This window comes from Aotus nancymaae, unplaced genomic scaffold, assembly GCF_030222135.1.
Source record: "Aotus nancymaae isolate 86718 unplaced genomic scaffold, 86718_ANA_hifiasm-v0.15.2.pri h1tg000057l, whole genome shotgun sequence".
Classification (NCBI taxonomy): domain Eukaryota; kingdom Metazoa; phylum Chordata; class Mammalia; order Primates; family Aotidae; genus Aotus; species Aotus nancymaae.
In genome coordinates this window covers 62,127,450-62,140,229 of record NW_026988471.1, presented here as the reverse complement: position 1 = coordinate 62,140,229, position 12,780 = coordinate 62,127,450, and the positions used below count along the sequence as shown (strand labels likewise).

Sequence of the window (12,780 nt, the reverse complement as noted above, 5' to 3'; positions counted from 1 at the left end):
AGAGGAAGATAAAGATATTTATTAATTCTAGATTTTAGTAAGTGAAATACAGAATTTCTAGGGTAATTACTAAAAGGAAAGAAATAGAGTATATAATTTTCAAGCAAGGAGACAGAAAATATTGGATAAAGAAAAAAATTTAGCCCCAAAGATGGCAAGAATTAGAGGAAGGTGCAGCATGCAGGGGAAAAAGCATGGGAAAAAAGATGGAAATTAGAAAACACACAGTGAGATACTGGCAATGAATAAAAAAAAATCATGGTTAATGTAAAACAGATTTTTTTCCTCATTATTTTTTTTTTTAAAGACATCTAAAACATAGAAGGTGACTGGGTGCTGTTGCTCACACCTGTAATCCCAGCACTTATGGGAGGCCAAAGCAGGAGAATCGCTTGAGCCCAGGTGATTAAGACCAGCATAAGCAACACAGTGAGACCCTGTCTCTACCAAAAAAAAAAGAAAAAAAAAATTAGCCAGTTGTGTGGTGGTGCATGCCTGTAGTCCCAGCTACATGGAAGGCTGAGATGGGAGGATGGCTTGAGCCTGGGTGTTCAAGTCTGCAGTGAATCTTGTTCCTGCCAGTGCACTCCAGCTTGGGTGACAGAGCAAGACCCTGTGTTATTTAAAGCAAAACTAAACTAAACTAAAACAAAGAAAGTTTAAATGTCAGAGAACATAAAAAAATTTATACCAGATAAATGCTCTGAAGAGGGCTAATATAGTAGTAATGTCATACAAATAGTCTTTAAAGCAAAATCATTAGTAGAGATTACTAGAGATCAATATTGACAGAAAAATCAATTCACTAGGAAAATATAACAATTCTAAATGTGTGTAACATAGCTTCAATGTACATAAAACAAAAGTCCACTGTCAATAGCTACAGAATTTTAACTCCCTTCATGTAGTCATTGATAGATTAAGCAAAGAAAGTGTCAGGAAATAGGAGATTTGAACGATACTGTATAATTGAAATCTTGACTTAATGGACATGTTTAGAGTACTATATCCAGCAAGTGGAGACTGTACTTTTTCTTATAAATAAACCTTTATATAAATTGACTGTATTCTAGGTCATAAAATTCATGAAAATTTCAGGGAGTAATATTTATTTACTCCACAATTAAATACTGAGCAGCACATGCCAGCCACGTACTAGGAATACAGCAAAGGGTAAAACAAGCAAACAAACCAAAAGCAATTACTTTGGATATTTGTCCTTGCCTAAATCGCATGTTGAAATGTAATACCCATTGTTGGAGGTGGGGCTTGGTGGGAGGTGTTTGGATCATGAGGGTGGATCCCTTATGACTTGGTGCCCCTTGTGATAATGAGTTCATAAGGACAGCACCAAGCCATAAGGGATCCACCCTCATGACCCAAATGACCATATTTGGTTGGTTAAACATAATGCCTCCCCATCCTCTTGCTTCTGTTCTTGCCATGTGAGATTCCAGCTCCCCGATTGCCTACTGCCATAAGTGAAAGCTTCCTGAGGCCTTACCAGAAGCTGAGCAGATGCTGGCACCATGCTTCCTGTACAGGCTGCAGTACCATGAGCCAGTTAAACCTCTTTTATTTATAATTACCCAGTATCAGGTATTTCTTTATTGCAATGCAAGAATGGCTTAATACAATAAATAAGTGGGTAAAATATATAATATGTCAGGTAATGATATGTGCCATGAAAAAGAACAGCAGGCACAGGGCTAGGAAGTATTGGGTGATGGGTGAGTGGACTGCAGTTTTAAATAAGATTGCCAGATTTCTTAAATTTTACACCTGAGGTAAATTCTGTTGTTCTCCCTCATTCATTTCACCCTAGCCTTAGCTCTGACCCTAGAAAATACAAATTGTTATTACAAAGGCTTTTTTGGGGGAGTGGAGGCTTGTTATACAAAATAATCATACTTTCAAAAAAAAAAAAAAACAAAAAAGATTGCCAGGGAAGGCCTTGATAAAAAGGGAAAATTTTAGTTAAATCCCAGTGGTTTGGTTAAAGCAGTGAATGAGAAAGAGAGGAATAAAAGAATGGGTCAGAGTGGTAGCAAGTGGCCAGGTTATACAGGACTTTGTAGACCATTGTAAGGAATTCTGAATATTCTCTTGAATAATAGGGGAACTCAGTAGATGATTTGAAACTAACTAGTGAATGGATAACTCAGATCCTATGTTGAGAATTGACCTTAGAAGGTCAAGGAAAAGTAGACCCGTTGGGATTCTATTGCAGTAATTGAGTAAGCAATGGTGGCCAATTATAGATTGGTAGCAAAGGGAATGAAGATAAAGTGGTGGATTTTTAACTTATTGAAGGTTTTGACAACAGGATTTTCTGACAGATTGGACAAAGAATATAATAGAGAAGTCAAGCATGACTTCAAGTATTTTGACCTGAGCAATTGGCAAAATAGAATTGCTATTGACAAGATTGACAAGACTCCAGAAAGAATAGGTATATGGGAAAAGATCAGGAGCTTGGTTTTGGAAATGTTGAGTTTGAGTGAGGAATTCAGAAGTAAGTTCTGGGACAGAGCTATGAAGGGAAATATATATCTTTAAAATGTTTATCTTGGAAAAGAAGAAAGACTCAATGGGCCGTGAAATTTTTTAAAATTGTGAAAAATATCAGTAAAATAAATCTGAAGAAAGAAGGAAGGAAATAAAGATGTCTAGAAATAAATGTAACAAAAACCAAAATTATAAAATAGGGTTAATAAAGCTAATCATTTCTCCTTTGACAAGATTAGTCAAACCGGAAAAAAGTAAAGGGAATACAATAAAAAATTTATGACAACAAACTTGAAAAATGGAGAAAACTGAAAATTTCTTAGGTAAATAAAAATCAAAACTGACTAAAAAAGAAACAGAATATTAAATAGTCTTATACACATGAAAGAAATTGGTAATTAATGTTTCTCCCATAAAATAAACCACAGTCCCAGATGATTTTGGCAAGTGAGGTTCCATCGCTATATTCACAGAACTCTTTTCTGTTGTTCTTGTTTTTTTTCAGTCTTTTTCACCAAATGCATCTTTTCCTTAGTTGTAATCATTGAATACATGAAATTTTAACATCTTTTAAAAATCCTAAAAGTTCAATTCATTATGACGGCATTCCAAGAGATGTGTACTCTTTGATATGATAGTTGGATTTAAAGGTTGTTTAAGCCTTGAGTGGTCTGCACACATCTAAACAGACTCTTGGTTAGAGAAAGGATGAAAAGACAAAAGAAGAAATAAACAGAAGGGAACAGTAGCTAAACATCAAGTCTTTTAACTGAAAGCACCTAGAAAACTGTGATTTTATAGATGAAGAATCTGGTTTTCATGTGGGTGCAGTTAGGGCCATTTAGGAAGGAATACCATGGATATAAGGGCTCTTTAGATTCCTGCCAAGGGATGAGGGTTCCTTTTACCATATTGGCAATTTGAAGAAAAGTTGTGATACTGATCAGTAAGTAAATTAGGATACCAAACAAAATTGACAGAATATAAGTACAAATAATTTGATGGTCATTACGTGAACAAATTTTATACCTTGCTTTTGTTTCTTAAAGCTCCCTTTTCATAGCTAATTGGGTGTGTGAGTGAGGGGTGTGGTCCAAACCATCCATGCTGTTTTTCATCTGGTAGTCTGGTTTCCTTTAACAGCATTGCCTCCTATATATAGCAATACCAGTGAAAGAAATCTTAACATTTTGCTTATGGTGTTCATGTTCTAAATTCATAAGAATGATATTTTGTCTAGAGATCAAAATAGGTAAAAAACTGCAGTGTTAAAAAGGAAATATCATGATTATGTAAGAGGCTACCCTAATACCCACTCTGTTCCATTTGCATTGCTATGAGAATCTTAACTCTTTTTTTCTGGTGTGAGAGAAATAGACTGGATTCATTGTACAGATGGAGGTAAGACACTAATAATAGACAAACAGAGAGCAAAATCATGAGTGAACTCCCATTCACAATTGTTACAAAGAGAATAAAATACCTAGGAATACAACTTACAAGGGATGTGAAAGACCTCTTCAAGGAGAACTACAAATCACTGCTCAAGGAAATAAGAGAGGACATAAACAGATGGAAAAACATTTCATGCTCATGGTTAGGAAGAATCAATATTGTGAAAATGGCCATACTGCCCAAAGTAATTTTTAGAGTCAAGCTATTCCCATCAAGCTACCATTTACTTTCTTCACACAATTAGAAAAATACTTTAAATTTCATATGGAACCAAAAAAGAGCCTGCAGGGCCCAGACAATCCTAAACTAAAAGAACAAAGCTGGAAGCATCCCGCTACCTGACTTCAAACTATACTACAAGGCTACAGTAACCAAAATAGCATGATACTGGTGCCAAAACAGATATATAGACCAAGGGAACAGAACAGAGGCCTCAGAAATAATGTCACACATCTATAACCATCTGATCTTTGACAAACCTGACAAAAACAAGCAATGGGGAAAGGATTCCCTATTTAAGAAATGGTGTTGGGAAAACTGGGTAGCCATGTGCAGAAAGCTGAAACTGGACCCCTTCCTTACACCTTATACAAAAATTAATGCAAGATGGATTAAAGACTTAAATGTAAGACCTAAAATTATAAAAACTCTAGAAGAAAACCTAGGCAATACCATTCAGGACATAGGCATGGGCAAAGACTTCATGACTAAAACATCAAAAGCAATGGCAACAAAAGCCAAAATTGACAAATGAGATCAAATTAAAGAGCTTCTGCACAGCAAAAGAAACTATCATTGGAGTGAACAGGTAACCTACCAAATGGGAGAAAATTTTTGCAATCTATCCATCTGACAAAGGGCTAATAACCAGAATCTACAAAAAACTTAAACAAATTTACAAGAAAAAAACAAGCAACTCCATCAAAAAGTGGGCAAAGGATATGAACAGACACTTCTCAAAAGAAGACATTTATGCAGCCAACAAACATGTGAAAAAAAGCTCATCATCACTGGTCATTAGAGAAATGCAAACCAAAACCACAATGAGATACCATCTCATGCCAGTTAGAGTGGTGATCATTAAAAAGTCAAGAAACAACATGCTGGAGAGCATGTGGAGAAATAGGAATGCTTTTACACTGTTGGTGGGATTGTAAATTAGTTCAACCATTGTGGAAGACAGTGTGGCTATTCCTCTAGGATCTGGAACCAGAAATACCGTTTGACCCAGCAATCCCATTACTGGGTATATACCCAAAGGATTATAAATCATTCTGTTATGAAGACACATGCACATGTATGTTTATTGCAGCACTGTTCCCAGTAGCAAAGACGTGGAACCAACCCAAATGCCCATCAATGATAGACTGGATAAAGAAAATGTGGCACATATACACCATGGAATACTATGCAGCCATAAAACAGGATGAGTTCATGTCCTTTGCATGGAAACCATTCCCAGCAAACTAACACAGCAACAGAAAAACACTGTATGTTCTCACTCGTAAGTGGGAGTTGAACAATGAGAACATACGGACACAAGAAGGGGAACATCACACACCGGGACCTGTGGCGGAGTAGAGCCTAAGGGAGGGATTGCATTAGGAGAAATACCTAATGTGGATGACAGGTTGATGGGTGCAGCAAACCACCATGGCACATGCATACCCATGTAACAAACCCACACATTCTGCACATGTATCTCAGAGCTTAAAGTATAATATAAATTTTTTTAAAAAAAGAACAGTAGGATTGTAATGATGAATGACAACATATATATATAGAACAAAATAAATTTGTTGCAGGAAGCAAAAAAAAAAGGGAGTGGGGATAGTTTGCTTATTAGGTGTGACATTGAATGAATCAATATTAAGACTTTTCTTTACCCTAGACAATAGTTATTTTTTTCATTAGGGACATACAAATTGTGTTTTCTGCCCAAATTCTGCTTGAGTTGTCTGTTCAGAACTGTTTGTTACTCTCATTTTCTCTCCCTTGTAACGCCTCACTGTCTTCTCTGGTACTTTTATTCATTGAGTGAGGACTTGGGTAAAAAACCACTTTTATAAGTGAGTGAACTGCATCTGCAGACCCACCATACTCCTGATCAAGACAGTTGTTGACGTCAAAGCCGACTGTCCCCTGCTGATGACCTCATCATGCTTCTTGTCAGCAAGCTTGGCTCTCTTTAGTTTGGTGAGGAGGATTAAAGGAGATACAGTGTTTACATTCACTGTATTAAGTAATTGGCCTTTAAGGACATTTGATTATAGCACCTGGCAGAAATAAGTATGTAGTAGGGATGACTACAGTCACTTCTATTACAAAGCTACAATTGTGTTAAAGCTGTGGGATGAGGACAGCCTTTACAAACATGGTCAAAATCAAAGATTTTTTTTTTATTACTATGTAGCAAAGGGCATACATAGTATGTACAAACTGCAGCTGTTAAGAGAGGTATGATGATTCTTGGCTGTTTACATTCATGAATACTTTATAAATTTATAATCTATGATAAATTCTGTATAGAAGCCTGAAAAGAAACATGCAGAGAAAATATAATCAAGACTTTATTAGGCAGATTTATAACATCTGCAGAGCTCTTAGCTCAAGGAAAGACAACACATAAATATGAACATCAATAAATATTTCAGAATATGTCACTGGATGTGAAATATATTTGTATTTCCTTTGTGTTTAATACAGTGTAGACACAACCTTAATAATCCTTGACACTTTTATTACAGATTTAAACTTAACAGAACTTGCCGAGTATATGCCTGTAGTTCCAGCTACTCAGGAGGCTGAGGCAGAAGGATTGCTTGAGTGCATTTTTTAAAATTAAAAAAATAAAATAGGCCAGGTGTGGTGGCTCACACCTATAATCACAGCACTTTGAGAGGCTGAGGTGAGTGGATCACCTGAGGTCAGGAGTTCAAGACCAGCCTGACCAACATGGTGAAACACCCTGTCTCTACTAAATTAGCCAGGTATGGTGGTGTGCATCTGTAATCCCAGCTACTCAGGAGGCTGAGGCAGGAGAATCACTTCAACCTGGGAGGTGGAGGCTGCAGTGAGCTGAGATCACTTCACTATACTCCAGTCTGGGCAACAGAACAAGACACTGTCTCCAAAAAAATTGAAATAAAATAAACTTAACAACTCAAAAAACTATGGACAGATGATGTAATCTTTTTCTGTTTCTAGTAAGTGCTCTCAATCATCTGTCTCCTAGAGGAGACAAGGATAAGTACAGCTCATTTGTTTTGCATTCTCCCCCTTCCTTTTCCTTTCCCATAGATATGCATGTTTAAATAATAAAATATTCAGCTTGCTGTAGATTCTGGTCCTTATTCTCTATGTCATTACATTTTATAGCAAAAGGTATTTGAGTTTTGTCACTACCTGGAAACTGAGGGTCATCTGTCTAAATTATAGGGAGGCAACAAATACTAGCTTTCCACAAAGATCACATTGTTTATGGACCTCAACAGTGTTGAAGTAGTTGAAGAAAAGACATTACTTTTGTGAAATCTTTAGTGAACACTCTGATCACATGTGGTTATTACTATGCAAGGACATGTGTTTGTCTTTTGGTTCGTAGATTTTATAAATAAAAGTTGTTTAAAACTAACACCCTCCCATTAATTCAAGTTTTCCTGATTGATAGACTGCCCAGCCACTATAGTTCTTTGGAACACTCAGCTATGTTTTTTCTAAAGCAAAAATAGCTTTCTAATTACAGAAGTAACACTTGATTTTTTTTCAAGAAATAAATATTATGGCCTTCTATTTATGTTAATGAACATAGATCTACATCACACATTATTTAGGATGGACTACCATAATTTATTCAACCATCCTGCTATATATAGATATGAATAATTTCCAGTGTTTTGCTACTATAAACAATGCTGCAATAAACATTGTATTTGTGTGTATGAATGCACATGAAAGACAAAGAGATTAAAGCAATTAGAAATATGTATTTGATATAGAAGACAGATGATTCAACATTAATAGGACTAGAAGATGTACTCAAATACATAAGGCAATAAAAAGTCTCTGAAATGAGAAAAGAATCTAGAAGTGTGACCCAAGAATATTATACCCAGTTAAAATTTTTGTCACATTTAGAAGAAACAGGCAAATACTCTCAATCATGTAAGTCTTCAGAGAATAATAGCATATGTGAATCCTTTGTGGAAAAAAAAACTGCTTAACAATGAATGTAAATAGAAGGCTTCTCAGAAATGGAGAATCTGAATGAAAAAAAGAATTATGGTGGTTAACAATCCACTTATGAGTAACTAATGCTAAACAATCATAGATACTATGATTAGAAAAGATACTGAGTATTTTGTTTTTACGACAGGGACTTGCTGTGTTGCTGGAAGTGGAGTGCAGTTGCTATTCACAGGCATGATCATAGTGCATGTCTGCCTTGAACTCCTGGCCTCAAACAATCCTCCTCACTCAGCCTCCGGAGCAGCTGGGACTAGTGCCTGGCAAAAATTGGGTATTATCTTGGTTAATGTAAAAATACAACTATATGATAAAAATTGGAATTTGGAGGAAAGAGAGATGGAGAAAATATCAGTCTTCACTTTCAAAACAAAAAGTCCATGAATACTGTTTAAAAGTCATGTAAGTAGTTAAAAGAACAATATTCTTCATGATTTCCTAACTTGGAACTTTTAGAAAATAAGATAGGATCAGGAAACAAGTATTTGAAGGTTAATAATTCCTACAAAATTTTGCTTTTCTTTTTTAAGTAAAATTAATATTCTTTATTGTCTTTCTTTCTTTTTTTTTTTTAGAGACAGGGTTTCTGTTGCTCAATTTAGAGTGCAGTGACCTATTCATGACTCATTACAGCCTCAATATCCCAGGCTCAATCAATCCTTCTACCTTAGCCTCCCAAGTAGCTGGGACTATAGGTGCACACCACCACACTTGGCTAATTTTCAAACATTTTGCAGAGATGGGGATTCACCATGTCGCCCAGGCTCATCTCAAACTCCTGGGTTCAAGCATTCTGCCTGACTCAGCCTTCCAAAGTGTTGATATTACTAGGTGTGAGCCACCGTGCCCAACTATGATACTCTTTATTAACAATAGTATGTATAACATAAACCTATTAACATAGAAAAATCCCTTCATATCCCTCCATCTATTTGTTATATACTCATACACGATATGGAGGGTGATGCATGTCTAATGTGAACCACGTTAATTTTTGGGTATTGCAATGTGGAAGTGATACATATTTCCATCTTTGTGCTTCTTATATTGTTTGAATTCTTTATAAACACAGATACATTTTACAAAAACAAGAGTGATTATTTTGTCCATATTAAAAAACATCTCACTAAATAAGTGGAAGCATACATACCCAGGTGTGAACAGTGGTAATTATGTTGTTTTTTGTATTTTCTTATTTTCAAAATTTTTAAGTTTTTTAGTTACAAATAAATAATAGTACTAAAATTGTACCTGAACTATAATCTTAAGGACTTTATGTTATAAGGAAACTGAAGCAGAAAGTATGCCTACGAGTAACCTAGTTTGTAAATAAAACATTCTATCATAGTTGTTAAGAAAACTGATTTTTAGCAGGATATGATGGTTCACACCTGTAGTTCTAGCTATTTAGGAGGCCGAAGTAGGAAGATCAGTTGAGCCTAGGAGTTTGAGGCTACAGTGAGCTATGATTGCATCACTGCATTCCAGCCTGGGCGACAGAACAAGATCCCATCTCTTAAAAAAAGAAAAAATTGGCCGGGCGCGGTGGCTCAAGCCTGTAATCCCAGCACTTTGGGAGGCCGAGGCGGGTGGATCACGAGGTCAAGAGATCGAGACCATCCTGGTCAACATGGTGAAACCCCGTCTCTACTAATACAAAAAATTAGCTGGGCACGGTGGCGCGTGCCTGTAATCCCAGCTACTCAGGAGGCTGAGGCAGGAGAATTGCCTGAACCCAGGAGGCGGAGATTGCAGTGAGCCGAGATCGCGCCATTGCGCTCCAGCCTGGGTAACAAGAGCGAAACTCCGTCTCAAAAAAAAAAAAAAAAAAAAAGAAAAAATTGATTTAATTTATAGAAGCAAAAAGTTGTGTATTCATGTAAAGTAAATAAACTAATTTCTCAAGGAGCCAGCTCATTTTTCAAATATATGGAAACACCTCAGAGATTTCATACATCTGACTCACTCAGACTACCAGGGACAAGCAGAGCTAAGCAAACCAGTATTATTAGCATAATTTGTTCTCCTGGCAGTACTGGGTATTATTTATAGTCTTGGCAACTACAGTATTAATGAACACCACCAAAGACCCAGATAAGAATAACAAATTTTCTGGTCACTCTGAGCAGAATGTTGTTTTACTTTCTATTTCCAGGTTCTCTCTCTCTCTCTCTCACCCACCCCGTCTCTCCTCCCCTCACTCCCCTTCCTTTTTACACACACACACACACACACACACACACACACACACCTCTGACCAAAAAAAAAAAAAAAGGAATTCTACTGATTTTACCAGGATATGCATGTAACAATACCTCATTAAAGAGGAAAAAATTGGGTTGCAAAAAATAGATGGAAAAAATAAGTTATGTTATTCAATAGTACAGTAAGGAAATTACAGTCAACAGTAACTTGTATGTTTCAAAATACTTAATAGCTAGAAGAGAAGTATACCATTCCCAATACAAAGAAAAGATAAATGTTTAAGGTGATGGATATCCCAGTTACTCTAATTTGATCCTTATACATTGTACACAGGTGTCAGAATATCACATGTTACCTCCAAAATAGATGCAACTATGATATATCAATCTTAAAAAGTAGGAAATAAAGGAAAAGCTTAAAACCTTCTTCCCCAACCCAAAATTTTTAGGTGAAGCTTCCATGCCCTGAGATACTGTGAATCTTGGAGCTTGGATGCCTCACCCCTCTCCCTCTGAGAAGCACAGTGTTAACCTTTGTCAGCCTTGTCCTCACTGCTGCTCTCTCATTTCACCCTCTCACTTGCCCTGTTTGGGGAAAAAAACGTGGAAAAACAACAACAACAAAAACAAATGAAAGAATCAGGCTAGTGCTTGGAGCAGGTCATGTGCTACCAACATAAAATTAACTAGATAGAGTTTTCTACCCTAAATGGTGACACATGTCCATAGTTTAGTGGGAACTACTAGATTTAATTGGCTTTATTTTCATGTTCCCACTTAATTTTTGCTTTTCTCATAATCTTCTATAAATTTTTCTTTAGTTTTTACAAACATTATTCATTAACTCAATAAACATTTGTTTGCTATATGCCTTGCACTATGCTAAGAGTGGAGAATAGAGTTCAAAATCTACTTTGTTGTAGCTATTGAGTCTGTAACCCCATGCTTGTTGTAATTTAGGATTAGTGGCCAGTGATCAGTATCAGAATATTCCAATTTATACATGTATTATCTCAGCGACTTTGACCACAATATTATACTGTTTAGTCTTGATTACTTTGTATGATCCATTCTGTAAATGTTTCGGAATATTCTCATCTAGTCCCTTCCCATCTTATCAATTTTATTTTCAGTGACTCACTTACAGTTGCTTTTAAAGAACTTTAATCTTTTATGATGACATGTACTAGGTGATTAAGGTCACTGTGAATTCTGACCTGGTCCTTCTCCTTTCCTCCCTCGTGTCTTGTGATGAAAACATTTACTAAGATCTGCAGCACAGCTGGAAGATGGACATACATTTAGCTAATTTCCTAAATTCCTGTTCTCATAGTTAAAATTATTCAGACACTGCATCCAGATAATTGACATTTATCATTAGAACTTATTTCATTCTTAAATCAGAGCCGTGACTTAGAGCTGCTTGCAGTGACTCTGTGTAGTCATCCTGATAGTTTTGCTCAGTAAAACATGGCTTTTCTGTTAAATTCAAGTGATCGTCACAGTAAAAGACCTACAGCTGGAATGGAAGAAAAGCTGCAGAAAATTACTGAAATAAAAGATGTGATTTGGCACACTGGGGCTTGAGCAATACAAGTGTGAAACAACAGGTGCCATGGGATGTTATCTATAGTTTTAAATTAACATCTGTTTTTAGCTGAAAGCAATTTGCAGAGAATGCACCACGTGCCTTTATTCAGAGACAAACACTGACTACTGAGACGCAGCTAAGTAGTGAGGGGTTAGTAAAATATAAAGGTTTTCCTTGGTAAGAAAGAATAATGGAGATTACTCTCTGGATACAGATGTCTAAGAGATCTCTGTTAAAACTATGTTTGCCGTAAGGTATGGTAGCAGTTTAAGAATTTTTTCATGTTGGGAAAACTGAAAGAATCTAGAGAATTAAATAAAGGCCAACAAGGGTTCGTGGAAGGGAGCAAAAGCAGTCCTGTTGATTAGCTTTTCTCAGATAGAGAAACGTACCAGTTGAGACTATCTGTACAATATTGGTGCTTAAGTTTCTCTGCATAACCATTTTATAACTGAGGTTATAACAAGACACAGACTTCCATTCAGCCTAAAGTCTAATTCAAAGCTAAAGTTTGATTTAGTTTGTACTTTTTGGAAGAAAAAATATTCTTAGAAATGTTTTAATAGATACTACTTTTTAACATATATATATATATATATATATAAAGCTGCTAGTCTGACTCTCCTAAGAAATTATATTTTATAAAGTACAATTTTTAAAAATCATGGAATTCAGTTGTCAAAGGGTGTATTTTGGTTGTTGCCAGTTTGGGGCTATTACAAATCTTCTATGAACATTTATGTACAGGTTTTTGTACGGATGTGATTTCATTTCTCT

General features: G+C 36.0%; 1 protein-coding gene across 11 annotated transcripts in view; it reads left to right on the top strand.

Annotated features, from left to right (window-relative positions):
• WDPCP (WD repeat containing planar cell polarity effector) overlaps window positions 1-12,780 on the top strand; it is a 783,785-nt gene that overhangs the window by 486,731 nt on the left and 284,274 nt on the right. The window contains exon 13 of one of the 11 annotated variants that reach the window (XM_021672876.2): window positions 8,339-9,125. The exons of the other annotated variants lie outside the window; for them this stretch is intronic. Coding sequence (XP_021528551.1) covers window positions 8,339-8,411 — 73 coding nt within the window. The 3' untranslated portion in view covers window positions 8,412-9,125. Of the gene's footprint in view, window positions 1-8,338; window positions 9,126-12,780 lie in introns of those variants that run through there. 11 annotated transcript variants of the gene reach the window in all.